The sequence below is a fragment of the Spinacia oleracea genome, chromosome 2 (assembly GCF_020520425.1).
Source record: "Spinacia oleracea cultivar Varoflay chromosome 2, BTI_SOV_V1, whole genome shotgun sequence".
In the NCBI taxonomy this organism is placed as follows: domain Eukaryota; kingdom Viridiplantae; phylum Streptophyta; class Magnoliopsida; order Caryophyllales; family Amaranthaceae; genus Spinacia; species Spinacia oleracea.
The window spans coordinates 95,940,649-95,956,411 of NC_079488.1; the positions used below are offsets into that span (position 1 = coordinate 95,940,649).

Here is a 15,763-nt window from a genome sequence, read left to right on the forward strand (position 1 = left end):
TATAAGGAAACTAAAATTTGAGAGAAACAGAGTAATAAGTAAACAAAGCGCAAAGCTGCTTACAAATTGAGGTACAAGAAAGCAAATATAATGAAGTCCTAACCGCAAGAAGATTAACAAGGGGAAGACGGCAGTAAGTTTCGGGCATGCTCAAGCAGTTGCAACATAGTCCGGATTAAGTTTTGGCAATGCCAAGTTTTTCTCTTATTCACAATATACAGTTACAAACAGTTTACAAGACCAAAATCGAGCAAGAATACCAATAAATAGATACATAATATGTACCTCCAGCAAGCAATTAGCCCGAGAAGCATCAATAAAAATAAGTTTTCTTCACTCACAGCTAATTATAAAATGGATAATGAGTAATCACTAATCAACTCAAATAATATCATGTGCCAGAGAAATTCCAACTGGATAGGACCTGTGTAATCTTGTTTTCACTTTCGCAGAAGAAACAGTTTTCACAGCAACTCGATCAAAATCGTCTACCTTAGAGCTTGTAAGTGGTTTCTCCACAACACTTTCAAATAAAGTTGAATCCGTTAAGAATTGCAGGCCCTGCGGAAAAGTGGAGAAAAATATCAGGAATGTGAATTCATCAAAGGAGAAGCAATGGATCTAAAACTCAACAAACCTTCCGAGAGGTGTCCTCGCATGTAACTTTTGGTGGGTCAAGCTTTGAGCCGACGTCCTATTAAAACAAAAAGAACTTCAAACATTCCATGCCAAACATGTCTTCCAAGTTTATACTTCTATACAACTTTGATTAGACAAAAAAAAACAGTTCCAGTCATCCCCCCCCCCCCCCCCCCCAAGCCCCCCTCCCGCGATGGTTCACATGTATGTTGGTGAAGGACCTGAAGGTTTATATCTTTGAAGCTTATGTAAATGCAGACCTCTGTCTCAGTATATTTGCATGTTCAACAAGGACAACACAGACACATAAACTAAAAGGACAACGCAGCAGGAAAAAGGCAAGAATTATGCAAAAATAAAAAGGCCTATCTTTTTAAAAATCTCAGAATTCACATTAAGTATTATATATCAACTATAAAAGAATGAGACGAATAAAAGTTGGAACCCTCTAACCTGGACAAGTCTAGCATTTGGTCCCCCCGTGATTCCTCCGGCTACTTGGCATAGATAGTATACACCTGAATTTGTCAAGTCCTGTGACATAGGAAGAAGACAGGGGTCATGAATCATTACAGGACCATTCCTGCACAGTCACTTGCCCAAATGAGAAGATAAATACATACCTGTTTACCTTCAAGAAGTTCAAGCTTTCCTTCCTGTCAAAAAAATGAAACAAAAATACCATGAGATGACAGCAAAATTTCATAATTTTCAAAAGTATTTTCATAATTCAAAAGGAAGTTGAACAAGTAAAACCTGTACTACTGAACTTTCTAAATGAAGTGAAGCAGCTTACAGTTACATAATCACAAAGGTTGTCTATATTTTCACACGCTTTATGCCTATAAGTTATAGCTAATTAGAAGTATTACTCCATCATGTCGCATCCAATTTACTAATTTAGCATATTCAGTCCCATTTAAACTCCAGACTGTAACCCTTCAGTTTCCTTACTAATTTGTATGAAGTACTTGACAATACAACCTAGTATGGATAGCAGCATTTCTCAGTATATCACTTGGAAAATTTCAACACCATATACATTAAAACAATCATATCTCATCACATTAAACCCACCAAAGTCCTAGAGTCAAGCTTATATCCCACATGGAATTAACAAATGCTTTTAAAAATGAAGACTTCAAATCTCATTTCTTCATCTTGCATGATCAAGGATCTCTCCAACATTGAGCTAAATTCTGAATCTATATTGAGTTGATTAAAATAAATTTAGAGCTTGCATTTGTTCGAGATTGCTGGTTGCATCAATAAATGATTAGAATTTGAAGGAAGCAATATTGAGTGAGGGGCTAGTTTCACAAAGGGAATGAACTATGTACGGAGTAACTAATTTGGAAAAAAAAAAATTATAACCTCTTCTATTCCATATTAATTGACATTTACCTTACTTGAAGTTTCAGATTAATTGCTACATAGTACATACCCATATATGGTAAGTTTGTTGGTATAAATAGACATACATACCCTTAATTTTATCAAATATAATTAGTTGCCTCACATTCTCTCTCCAAATTATCCTCTTCCAAAATGGTCCCCCTCCACCTTTTTCCCTTCATTAATATACGTATTTTCCATACATGCTGCCATTTTGCAAATTAGTTAAGGAACAGAGGAAGTATATTATTAAGATGGATATCACAAAGTCATTATAAGTCTTCACGTTTACATCCTATAATAACTACCCTTCCCAATAAAAATGCAATCGTACAAGTTTTATAGAAAGCAATAATTGTAACATAGATTCTAAAGCACCGCTGGATCACCCTACTTCCAACACTCCCTCTTGAGACAATCAGACAACACACAGAAGAATCCCTGATATAAAAGGAGTTGCTCTCCAAGGCAAACCATTATTTACTTCAGTAACAACATTGTTCACCTCAAAATCTAACAAAATTAACATGAAAAAAGTTATAATAAAGGACATTTTGTTATTTCTATAGGCTATGGCACGCAAATCCCATTCTACCCAAACAAAACCATTAAATTTGCACAAGGAAGCTTTTGAAACTAAAGAACTTTAATCCCTACTTCCCACTATTACCCAAAGAGAATCTACAGAACAGCAGTTTTCATGTCAAGACAGATTTCAGTGACCAGGTTTGTCAACTAAAGAAAGATCGCCTTACCAGTCCATTTATCATTTCACGGATTGAGTCAATGTCAAAACCAATTTGGGAGATGTTTGACTTGACACCAATAACCTGCATAGGCACAAAAAGTAAACAGAAAGTAAGACATGCAAGCGAGCCAAGAGAAATTTGTGATAGTAGTTCCATAGTTCATTTATCAATAAATATTAACAGAGTACAATCTGGACTAGCAAACAAATAGATACATACCCCAAGATTTTTCGGCAGCTTATCCATGAATCTTGACATTTAATTAAATGAGCTATCTTATGAGGGTTACTTCAAACCAGAGAAGTAGGTAAAAAGGAATTGTCACTTGAATGGGCTAAGTATTCATGTAATGTAATACGTAGTTGAATTGGATAAACGTATGAACTATGGAGCCATAATAAGCACGTAAAATGTATCTCTAATGCTTAACCTTGACACATTTATAGACCATATAATAAAGTAGAAGAAAACAGATGATTAAGCTACATTACTGAATGAAATAATTCGATTAGACATACATACATCATCATGTATCTGACCAGAGATCTCTTTCTGCTCTTCCAGCTTCCAATCCAAGGTCTCCAGCCTCTTTGACAAATGTTTTTTTGTCGTCTAGACAGTGTGCAGCAAGTAGGAGTTAATAAAAATGGAAATGAAGTACGGAAGAAAGTAACTAGCCTAAACAAAGACCAAGTAGAGATGAAACTAACTGCCAATGCATCAGTCAAGTTGTCCAGCTGTTTGGAAACACTAGAAACAGCAGTTGCCATATTTTGCTTTGTCACAAACATGACATCTGAAAATGACAATCCCTGCAATGACGACACAGTACACATAACACATTAGAGGAGAAAAGTTCAATTCTCATTATAAGTACCATAGATATAGAGCTTATGAAAGAGGTTGAAAGACTATTGCATAAAAGAAAAGATCATCAACAACAAAAACTGAAAGCACATAAGTTTGACAACATGGATAGATTTTTGATAAACAAATCATACAGAAAGTAGATCAACATACGACTAGAAAATATAATGGCAAGTAGGACTGTGGGTGAAATCAGACCTTCCACCACATGTAACAGTATCCCATTGCTCCAAGAGCAGCGGCTGGCACCAAATAGGAACCGTAGCCCCCTACAGTCAGCAAGAAGAAATGAGGTATTTTACATTAATCAAAGAAAAAATGGGTGGAAATGCTACCTTAGGAGATAAAAGAATTATTATTGTATAAAACAAAACAGAACTAAGCAATGACGATCCGATACTCTGATATACTTTAGAAACAGAATTCGAATACTACCTTTCCCTAACCCAAAAACTAGAAAGAAAATAATACTAAAACTAAACATTTTGTAAAATTGGAGGCATATCTATGGTTTTCCCAATTCCCATCACAACTAAGGAGACAAACCTCACAGAGAATATATTTGTCAATAATATTTGAAATATTTTATTATTTAATTATAGCCTTTATAGGCAGTGGTATTAAAAGAATTTAACACAGTAACTGTATCCAAAAAAATTAGGAATATGTAGACAGCCAAAGAAGAAAGGAATTGAGACATTGAACCACTGTACCCAAAAAAATTAGGATCATGGTCTGACTGCTGATAGTAATCTATCTAAATTTTATCTGCACCATTAGGTATAATCACCGACTGTTGAAACCAAAGAGCAGTCAACTGATAATAGTAGAGACAATGACAGCCTGTCCACAAGGAAGGCTCCCTTGCAACAATAAACTTGCCTTTTGAAACTAACACAGTGAGAAACAACTGAACTGCCTACTGAAGGAAACGAAACAAATCAACCAGATTTCACATATAGCTGAAGATATAAGCAAAGGAAGATAAAAGAGAACTAACTTCATACCACTAGAACCAGATCCTCCATTCATTATAGTAATGGGATTCGACAGAGATAACTCCCTAATCTCCTGAGCCAATTGGCGAATCTGAAGGTAACAAGAACAGCAAGTTAACAGCCCGAAACCAATAAACTTTTATCGACAGCTCATTGAGTCATTTCTGTAGAATGAAAGCTACTTGTTGGTGATCTATAAAACTTCAAATAACCTTATTTTCAAATATAACCGAAAAAACTTAAAAGCACAAAATTTAAGCCACGGGATGCATTTTGGCCAACCTACGTAAGCAGTTTTAAAAAGAAGGTGGAAACCAAGAATTTTAAGCATCTCTTTTATGCTACAATATTCATTACATAAAAATTTGGTATTTGGTGATCACATAGGTGAAAAGGGGAACCCAAAAGTTACGTTTCTCAAATATTATCTACCAATAGTTCTTTCTTCTCATCTTAGGCAACCAATATTACCTGTGCTGCAAGAAATACGGGATCAATTTTGGTTGAAGAGAAATCAACATCATTGATGCCTTTTATATATTCCTGAAGATGCAGAAGGACATCAGATAATTGTCCGTTCTTCAGAATTACTGAACCAGTCAAACCTATTATGCAAGGAAAAAAAACATAAGGCCAGTAAAATACAGAAACATTCAACAGAAACAATGCGACTGTTGTAGCCTTGGCAATGGAGGCATCATATATGAGAAAGTACAAAAGAAAATCTCATGTACAGAAGTCTGCAACCAACAAGATCATCAGCTCACAACATATTCCCTTATAATGAATATAAATATTTAGTATATCATAAACACAACAACCAAACAAATACATTCTTCCTTGAGTGAGTCCTAGACTAGGCGTCTAGGCCTGAACACGCTTCACACCCTTGTCCGTTAGGGCCTTAGGGGTTAGAGTGTTGGCCCTGCACATGGATTATTATGAGTTTTTTCCTTGCACTGGACAGGAGAAAGGACATTCTGATTTTGAGCTATTCCGTACTCACAATCACAAGCATCACGCAAGCACCCATCAACAGATTTGCCAGATCAATCATCAACAAAAAACCTCATCGCATCCACAAGAGCATACAGATCTAGACAATATCTAACCCCCTGTCCTCACCAGAAAAAATAAATAAATAAAGGAGAGAAAAGGAGATAAATTTGTTTTAATTTGAGCTATCACTTTACAGTGGAGCCAAAAATTCTATTGTTCTATGGCGGATGGCTCTTAATACCAATGTCCGAAGCTAAAAAATACTCATTAATATGTCTGCACTCATCATTCAATGTGAAGAAGACTGTTTGTCAACTTGTCATTTGGGCCAAGGGTCTCATAGAAATACTGTCTCTATTAAAGGAGGTATGAATATGTATAATTGAACCCCTTGTCATGTAGGCATGTAGCAGGGGCCGTTTTAAAGCATTAGCGTTGGATTGTCATTCAAGTACTTGATCCATCTTCTAAGAAGAAATATTTGTATCCTTATGTGCATAAATTGCATATTTTAAGTCCTTTCCTAATATCTGAAAACGTCAATAGAACCTCTACTTCCCTACCCACACCACAAAGTAACTCTTAGAGACTTGGAGTCTCGGGAACAATAACCCAATAGCATTAACACAAGTACACAACAACTATAATAATCACACTAATATATATGAAGAATTGTTGGGATAGGGGAGTACAAATGTTAGACACTCAACTATTTTATCTTAATGACAAAAATGTTATTTATTTGTACTATTTAAAAAGCTAAGACTTTTGCCGTGTTGATTGAGGAAGAGGACAAAAAAAGATGTACATGAAGAAAGGAGAAACAAAAGCAATATAAAACCTAAATGACTTGCATGAACAAAGTAATAATAATAGAGAAGGTAAGGAACAATTGAAAAGAAAATCCTCAACAATTAAAATACATCCCCACTCATTATTCTCAATGTCTAATTGTCTATCAAAAGTCCAAAACCTGCTACGGTCCTCTTTTTCTTAAACTTCCCCTTGGGTCTTGGTAGCGTTTATACACCAAGAGTAGTTTTGATTACCACCTTTACTTGTGGGTAAGGGTGTTTGGTTGTATGCATTTAATTGCAATCCGGACTTGTGCATAGATCTTACCTAAGCCCTAAGTCTTATAAGAATCCTCTTGAGGCTTCGAACAGTTATATTAGCAAAAGTTCTCAAGATATATGCGTTGTAAGGCGGATGTAAAGTTACCCTGATCAATGTATAAAAAGGCTCAAGGCGCAACAAGGCGATTTGGAGTTCCCAGCGTCTTAGGCGCGCCTCGTTGCGCCTCGATGCGCCTCGTTGAAGTGAGGCGCCCTAATGAAAAGTTTAAAAAAAAGTGAAAAAATGGTCTGTGCCGTGTAAGTGCGCCTTTTTGCGCCTTTTTTGCACCTCAAAGTGCGCCTTTGTGCGCCTTTTTGCGCCTTGGTGCGCCTTAGGTGCGCCTCATCGAAATCGCCGCGCCTCATCCAACTCTGATTCCAAGGTTCACTAGTGTTTCACGGACACGGACTCCGTTGTACTAACTTAGCTTCCCAATGCTGCTATTGGCCTAAAAACCAGTACACCTTAGGTCCCATAGGGCCTTCCATTTCCGTCAAATGACCTAGCCTCTCCTGGTTTTTCCACCGTCCGGGTTCCTCTACCCTCCCTCGACTCCACACTTCACGCTTACGGCGTCTTCGTCGGACGGTCTTTGCCAGTAGTGTCATCCTCCCCGTTGGTTGTATGGGCGGGTTGTCCCTCGCTGTTGCGTTCTGTTAGGCTGTTGATTAGAGGAACAAATGTAGTTAAATGGGACAGGAGGCGCGGAAATCTCTAGCCTTCATAGCTCTTGTGCCAACCCCCTAGGAAGATTGTTTCCCATGCTACCAATACCATTTTAGACGAACCAAACCAGTTTCAGTTCTTTGAGATTTTAGTTCACGATGTTGTTTTGGAGTAGCAACATGTAAAGGAGCTTCCATTACGAGTTGTGTTCTAATCACTACAGGTTGTGCTGACCTCCGTTGGACGGTAGAAGAAAGAAGCTAATAGAGTCAAATTCTCCTGCCTTCTCAGCCAGCTTTTACGATCGTACTGACTCTTACTCTCATTCCCAACCGTACCCTCCCACCGAGCTTGTCATTGAGTAGTTCACTCTAGGACTCCAACCCTTCGAGAGAGCAAGATGTCGGTCGAGATGGAGCTGGGAATATCCCCTTCAAAATCACTCATAAATCATAATGTACAAAGATAATCATGTAACCCTTTAATAAGTTTACGGTTTTTTCATGAAATACCCCCGAGGTTTCACGACATTCACCAAATACCTACTAAATTTCAAAAATTATACAAATACCCTATTTTTACAAAAAATACATCCAAATACCCTTAATGACTAACGGTTGTTAACTTTGTTAGCCATGAGCCCCTAATTATCCTAATTAACTCCTACCCTTAACACTAATTTACTAATTTACTCCTAATTAATCAAAAAAACACATATAATTATTGACCTTTTTTCTTCTTTTTTTTCTCTCTCCTTCCCTTCCCTATCCTCTCCCCTTGTTTTCTTTCTCCTCTGACCACCATATCCACCAGCAGCAGCAGGCCAGCAGCACCACCACGCCTGAGTTACTTGCGCATGTCGCCGCCGATAACCTCACTCCTTGCCTCAATTTATCGATTACCCTTTTCTTCCCATAAAAAATAAAAGTTGAACCAACAACAATTAATTGCTTGTTCTTCACAATTGAACACTTAATCAGCAAAAATACAAGTGACCTAGAAATCAAAAGGGACCTAAACAAAAAACCCCAAACCAAATTCAAATTTGCAATTCAGGGATAATAGGTAACTTACTTTGGATTGAAGAGTCTAAGCAAGAGAGTAGGATGTAAATAGAAAAATTATAAAAGAGAAATTAATTTTGAGGAAAACCCCATGCTTCTCGCTTTTTCATTGTTGTTTTTGAAGCATCTCCACTTTCTCTCTCTTCTTTCCGTGTTAACTGTTAAGTTGAATGAACAAGTGAATCGAAATTTTCTGTGTTATCAATTAAGTTTGTGTTTTGGGATTCAAATATGGTTTCTTGAGTTTTTGTTCCCTTGGATCAATTTCTGGAGTAACTTGTGAGTTTTCTGATTTTAGCAATGTGAGATTGGAAGTAAATGAGGTAATTGGAAGGATATTTGCATCAATTTCTTGGTAATGAGAAGCTTACACATGCCACCGAAATTGAGGAGAAGGAAGGAATGATGAATATTAATCATGGAAGGATTGAGTGGGGGAGCAATGAAGGGGATACGAATAGTAATAATGGGAGGAGAAAGAAGTGATGTGTGTGATTGGGGGTTAATGATTAATCAATTAACTAGGGATTACTATGTTTAAGGATTAATGTGCTGATTAAGAGCAAGATTAGCGCTAGTCTGAGCAATAGTATGAGTAATGGTCTAATTGAGTATTAACCTAAGACTTTCCATCTAAGTGGGAGAGTATGAAAAAAGTCTGAGTAAGAGTCTTGGAATATCAAGACTCTACTTAAGACACTTAAACAGTAAATTATATGTTAACTGTTTTTTTTTACAAGTTTGAGAAGTCTTGAATGAGTATGAGGGGTAAAGTGAAAAAATTAAGTAAGTCTGAAAGGGATCTGAGAAATTAAAAATAAATAAAAGTTAATAAAAATATGATGTGGAAGTTTTAACTTAGACTAGCGCTAATCTTGCTCTAAGGGTTAATGTTTACAGAGATAGACTTCCGTTAGAAGAAAGGGCACTTGAATGTATTTTTGTAAAAAAGGGTATCCGGTGTTTTTTTTAAAACTGAGTGGGTATTAGTGAATTTCGTGAAACTTCTGGGGTATTTCATTAAAAACCGAAAAGTTTGTCCATCAAAAATTACTTATAATATAAAATATTAATCAAAACATGTTAAAAGTTATAAAAAAAACTGGATAAAATTTTGCCTCTAACTAATCAACCAAATCAAGTTCAATGAGCTACCAATTAACTTTCACAAATGTCCATCACATCAAATCATCTACTTCAAATTGAACTTAATCCAATCAAGCTTTCTTCTTCTAGTATAGTACGGAGTAATTACTATCCATGATATTAAAACAGCAAACCTAGCAACCCCAGAATTCCCAATTTTCCGGTACTATCCACATTATTAACTCCAATTATATAGCCCACCCAACCAGAGCCAGTCCAGATACCCTAATCTAGCCACCATGGATTATAGGTGTTAAACCGATCACTCTGATCATGTAATTCTAACCTTCATAAAATGGGGCACCCGCCATATCATTTTCTTTCATAAATAAATTAAAAATTACATTGTAATACAAAAGAAATACGAATTATATCAAAACCCCAGAAAAGAAAACAACAAGACAAGAACCTGGGCTCGATTAATGGAGACTAATTATCTACTTAAGGATGTGGGATGATCAAATTAATAATTGAAAAAAAAGAAAGTAAATTGGGTTTGGGAGAACAGAGAAATCTGAAAAGGGGTAACTAAAAAGATAAGAGAGAGAAAAAGAAAGAACCTGCTCCCAAAAGGATTAGAACTTTGGAGGAGGCAACCCCAGTTTGCATCGCCATAGCCATCTTCAGAGCTTAAGTCGAGCTACCGCGCATTATCTGTGAATTTCGATTGCAAATCAAAAATGAATACGTAGTCTCAAGTCAAGTTTGGGAAACTTTAAACTTTTCTTACATTCCTATTTGGTTAGGTAAAATTGCCAAAAACAACCTTTTAAAACCATTTTTTTGGAGAAAACTTTTAAATATTTTTTTGCGAAAACAGACTTTTAAGTAAAATTAACTAGTTTTTTATCCCGGGCGATGCCCCGGGTCATTACACGAAAAACCATATTTATTCCATTACATACAAAGAACGTGATTAAATGCTTATATTATTTTTATTCTTCATTATTTTTCCATTTGCTATATTTTGTTTGGAAAGAAATAAATCAAACATGATATATAGCTTGGTGGATAAGTCTTTATTGTTTGAAACCTGCGGTCAAGGGTTCAAGTCTTACATAAACAATATTTCTATTTTTTTTAATTGTATGTAAGTGCATGAAGTACCACCCTTTATGAAGGAAGAGGGAAGCGCCACATGGAAGATAAACTTGATTGTAAACGTCTTTTAATGTATAGTATAGATTTGCGAGATACAACCTTTTAGTGTTTTCAGACGTTGACCAAACAATTTTCGGTTTGACTTGGCCTATGTCGGTTACATGCTCTCTTTTTCTTATTCAAGCTCTCTCTTTCTCTTATTCCCACCATTTTCCCTCCTTTTACCTCTCATATAAAAGGGAATTGTTTAAAAACCTAAAAAAAAAGAATCTGAAAAACATTTGGAGTTCTCTGCCTCCACCATTAATGAAGCTCAACCATCAATTTCCATCCATTGAATGTTGTAAGTCATGAATTTCGAACGTCACTTTGTTCACCTACTTAAATTTAATGTTTTTTTTCCATTTTTTGTTAAAATTTATGATCTCATCTCACTGTTTGTTTCCGTTTTTTGGCTCTGTTTTCTCTTGCTTTTGTACTTCAATGGCGCCCAATTTCATTGTCCCTGCAATTTCAGCCAGAAAATCGAGTCATGGTCCCTGCAATTTCAGCCAGAAAATCGAGTCATGGTCCCTGCAATTTCAAATAGAAAATCGAGAAAATTAAATCAATTCACAAATTTGGGGGGAAAATCCTAACTTTCCTACATTAAAATTAGGCAAAATTAATGAATAAAACTTACCAAAAATTTGTGGTAGAGTGCCGACAATCACTTAATTGAGAAGCAATCTACCAATTTCATCCAAATGATTCAGCAGGAAGAGAGGGTAAAAAATTTTGGTGGGGGAAGATGAAGAGAGATAGAAGACTGGATTTTTTGGGGTTTTTTTTTATATTTTGATTTATGGCTCGAAATTGGTGTAAGTGGGAAAAGAGGGGGGAAAGAGGGTGCAAGTAGTAAAACCGGCCAAGTCAAACCGGAAATTCTTTGGTCAACGCCTGAAAACACCAAAAGGCTGTCTCTCGCAAATTAATTTTACTTTAAGGTCTTTTTTCGCAAAAAAAAAAAAAATTAAAATGTTGTTTCTTGCAAAAAAAAAAAGGTTTTAAAAGGTTGTTTTTGGCAAATTTTCCATTTGGTAATCGTATTTTCCATCTCAAAACAAGTGTACTCCGATTGTTATTCGACGTCAGCGCTTTCTAAAAACACCCCCATTTAAAGAAGGAAAAATATGATTTTGCCCTTCTAATATTCACTCTTCTCTAATAATAATCTAATATACTCCGTATATAATTAAAGCGGGCCTATTTACTGAGCTTTTAGAGCGCCATGTAGGAAATCATTACAATTCAACCAATGAAAAAATAGATTTTCAATTTATTTTAGAATGAAAAAATTGAATGCCACATAAGTAAATACTAACAAATTAGATAAAATATTTTGAACAAATTTAAAAAATGTAAAAAAATATTTTTTAATATAAGAGAGGAACTTTAGTTAGAAGTAAGTTTGGAACAAGATGAATAATTAGAGTTAACCTCTTTTGTGTATGAGTATATAAATTCATGAGATGAATTGTTAAAGTTACTTTCACCAAACCAAACTGTACGTTTACTTGAGGTGTTTGGTTATGAGAGGCTTGAGAGAAAAAGGCTTTTTGGGGTGAATTAGAGGTTTGACCTTTAGAAAAGACTAATTGGAAGTGTTTGGTTAGAAAAGGTTTGAAAGAGAATTTTGGGATGAAAAAAGCTAATTTTGAAAAAGCTCAATATATGAGCCTTTTGCAATTAGAGATTTGAGAAAGTGGATGACTATTTTGTCCTACTATTGCCTATAATTACAACCACTATTAACCTTGGTACCCTAAATTATTTTTCTCCTAAAAATATTACTCCATTCACACTTTCTTTTTCATTTCACCTTGTTTACTAGATTCGTTTTTTGTTGTAATGAATTTTATATTAGTACTGTGAATCAATTGAAATATATTGCAATCATGCTTGAAATATATTGCAATCATGCTTGAAATATCATTAGTAATATTTCTCTATTTGAAAAATATATATTATTAAAAAAATTAAATTAAAAATATTTTTTAAAATATTTTTATTTTATATTATTTAGTCAATGTTTATTAAAAAAAATAAAGAGAAAAAATTAACACAATAAACTATGTGTCATATTAATAAGAAACAAAGTATGTCAATGTCCTTAATGGTCATTTTACATATTAAACATCTAACATCTATCAGCTAATTTAGCAAACACTTTTACACAAACAGCTAATGTAACCAGTTAGTCAAACCAGCTAATGTAAACAGCTAACAGCTAGTCAAACCAGCTATCAACTAACAGCTCCTAACCAGATAGGGCCAAGCTTTTCATAGGGTTTTCGTTATATAATTATTAGTCATCTTATAACTTACAACAAACTCTAATTGATATAGTAAATTTAAAATACTCGTAAAGACGTAGATTAATAGCTTATTAATCAGAAATAGAATGAAAACATTAATTGAAGGAAATAATGCCCTTGGTCCAAGTATGCATTCTATGTTAAATCTAATAAATGCGGTTCAGTATTAATTAACAAGTTAATAATTCAGTGAGATCAAGTGAGCTGAATGCCTAGCTAGAGACCGCTTCAGTTCAAGTGGAATTAATGATATTAATCCACAGCTTACTCTTGACTGAACCCGTAGGGTCACACAAATAGTACGTAAACGGATCAAGTATTTAATGGCATTAAATACTCCATCTATGGATATTCGGAATCGACGGATCTTGGTTTCAGTGGGAGCTGAGATCGTCACAGGCAAGAAATGAATACTCCGGAAACGATGATATTGCCGGAAACGGAAATATGGATCGTATCGGAAATATAAATATTATCCAAGTCGTAGATGTTGCCGGAAACGGAAACATGGTACGTATCGGAAAATATTATCGGAAATGGAAATATTGCCGGAATCGGAAATATTGCCGGAAACGGAAATATTGTCAGAAACAGAAATATTATCGGAATCGGAAAATAATTCCGGAAACGGAAATATTAAATATTTGTTCGAAACGGAAATTAATTCCGGAATCGGAAATATTAAATGTTGTTCGTATCGGAAATGAATTCCGGAATCGGGAATTTAATCGGAAGCGTATCGTACGAATTAGCATCGGACGAGGCCCGCTAGACGAAGGCCCAGCACGAAGCTAGGCCATCGCCCAGCGAGCCGCACGCAACGCACGCCTCGACCAGGCCCAGCGCAAGGCCAGGCCCAGCCAAGGGCGCGCGCGCGCACGCAGCACCGCACATGGGGTGTGCGCTTGTCGTGGGCCGCAAGGCCTGCGCGGGTGCACGGCTTGTGCGATGCGTATGCCGGAAATCCTAATTCTATTGGGATTCGTGCGAAGATTAAAATCCTAATCTTATTAGAATTTCTTTGTTATTTAGAGTCCTAATAAAGTTCTAATTAACAAATCCACATCCTAGTAGGATTACAATTCCTTTTCCATACCTCTATAAATAAGGGCCTAGGGGTCATTATTTATACATAAGTTTTCAAGTATTCAAAACTAGGATTTTTAAGCAGAAAAATCAGCCATAACTCTTGCCCATTTTAGCCGAAAATAATAGTACCTTAAGGGCGATTCTAGTTGGTCAATCTTAAGGCGGATCCGGACGTGCTGTGGACTATCTACGGAGGGACGACACTTGGAGTCCTAAAAGACTTGTTCTTGTTCGGTTCGGGCGCAGCTAGGGAAGGCACGCAACAAAGAGTATGCATCTAAATTATGCTATATGATTATGTGTAAATAATATGTATTCTTGGCTTAATGGTTGTTTCCGCATGATTTATGAATTGTCATATGTATCATAATCTAACAGTGGTATCACGAGCCTCTTATTATTTTCATAATCTAAATTGCATGAACATGGTTAAATATTACAAATTTGCAAGAATTAAAAGGGGTGATTAATTTTCGTAATTGTTAATTAATTGCAAATTGCGTTTATTTAATTATACGTACGCAGTTTTTCGGCAGTTTCTTCGTTACTCATCCAAATCGAGTGATTTTTGTGTCAATTCCGCATGTAAAAGGCATTCTAAAATTTTGACAAAAATAGTGTTTTTCTGCCGATCCCAGAATTCTCAAATTCGAAGCCTAACTATGACTTTTCGAAGGTTTTAGTTTTTCGAATGCAAAATTTCGTAAATTTAAGATGTTAAATTAAATATTTGCGATTCTTGTTGATAAATCTTGAATTTTTGATTGACCTACTGTATATGTTTAACAAGTTTGAATGCCTAGCCTTGTTAATTATGCAATCTAATTTGTAATTATGATTAATTTGTTGAAAATTAGAATAATTTAGAATTAATTTGATTTTCATAATTAATTATAATTTAAATTAGAAACCTATGATTAAAAACCACCATAAAAATTGTAAATTTATGATAAATTTTAAATTTTTATGACCTAGGCTTGAATCCATAATAATCGGAAATCAATTGAATAATAAATTTTCGATTTTTCGCCCTAAAATTATGAAATTAATATTATTTATTAATTTGTCATTAATTTTAAATATAAATTTTAAATTTTTATGCGATTCGTTCATATAACTTGCACGCACAAAGCAATGGACGCTTCGTGTTACCCTTAAGGGGTGTTGTATAGTGCGGGCATGCGACGACGAGCAAGGGAGCTCGTCGCCCGTGCGGCACGGATGCAATGAGCAGGGGCATGGTGCACGAGCACAAGGCAGCAGCCCTGCCTTGTGTCGTGGGCCACGAGCTATGGATGAATGGGCATGGGCGAAGGCAAGGCATGGCAGTCGCGTGTGGGCAGCAAGCGAGCTGCGCCACAACGCGCACTGCCTCGCGCAAGCGCGCACTGCCTCGCGCAAGCTCGCGTGCCACGAGCGCTGCGCCCAGCGCTGATCGCGCGCAGCGCGCAATTGCTCGCGCACAGCGAGCGATGGCTCGCGTGCATCAACCGCTGGAGCGCGCGCAGCAAGCGCTGGCGAGCGCGCACAGCGAGCGATGGCTCGCGTGCGTCGAGCGCTGGCGCGCGCGCAGCGAG

At 36.2% G+C, this 15,763-nt stretch overlaps 1 protein-coding gene across 1 annotated transcript; it reads right to left on the reverse strand.

Annotated features, from left to right (window-relative positions):
* Positions 1-175: 175 nt before the first annotated feature.
* On the reverse strand, positions 176-10,356 carry LOC110791473 (uncharacterized). Its single transcript, XM_021996223.2, has 11 exons — positions 10,200-10,356; positions 5,120-5,253; positions 4,658-4,739; positions 3,849-3,919; positions 3,494-3,595; positions 3,306-3,395; positions 2,790-2,864; positions 1,263-1,295; positions 1,093-1,173; positions 638-694; positions 176-561 (listed from the first exon to the last, which is right to left on the reverse strand). The coding sequence occupies exons 1-11, from the start codon at positions 10,258-10,260 to the stop codon at positions 382-384; spliced, it is 966 nt and encodes a 321-aa protein (XP_021851915.1). The 5' UTR covers positions 10,261-10,356; the 3' UTR covers positions 176-381.
* Between the last annotated feature and the right edge of the window lie 5,407 nt (positions 10,357-15,763).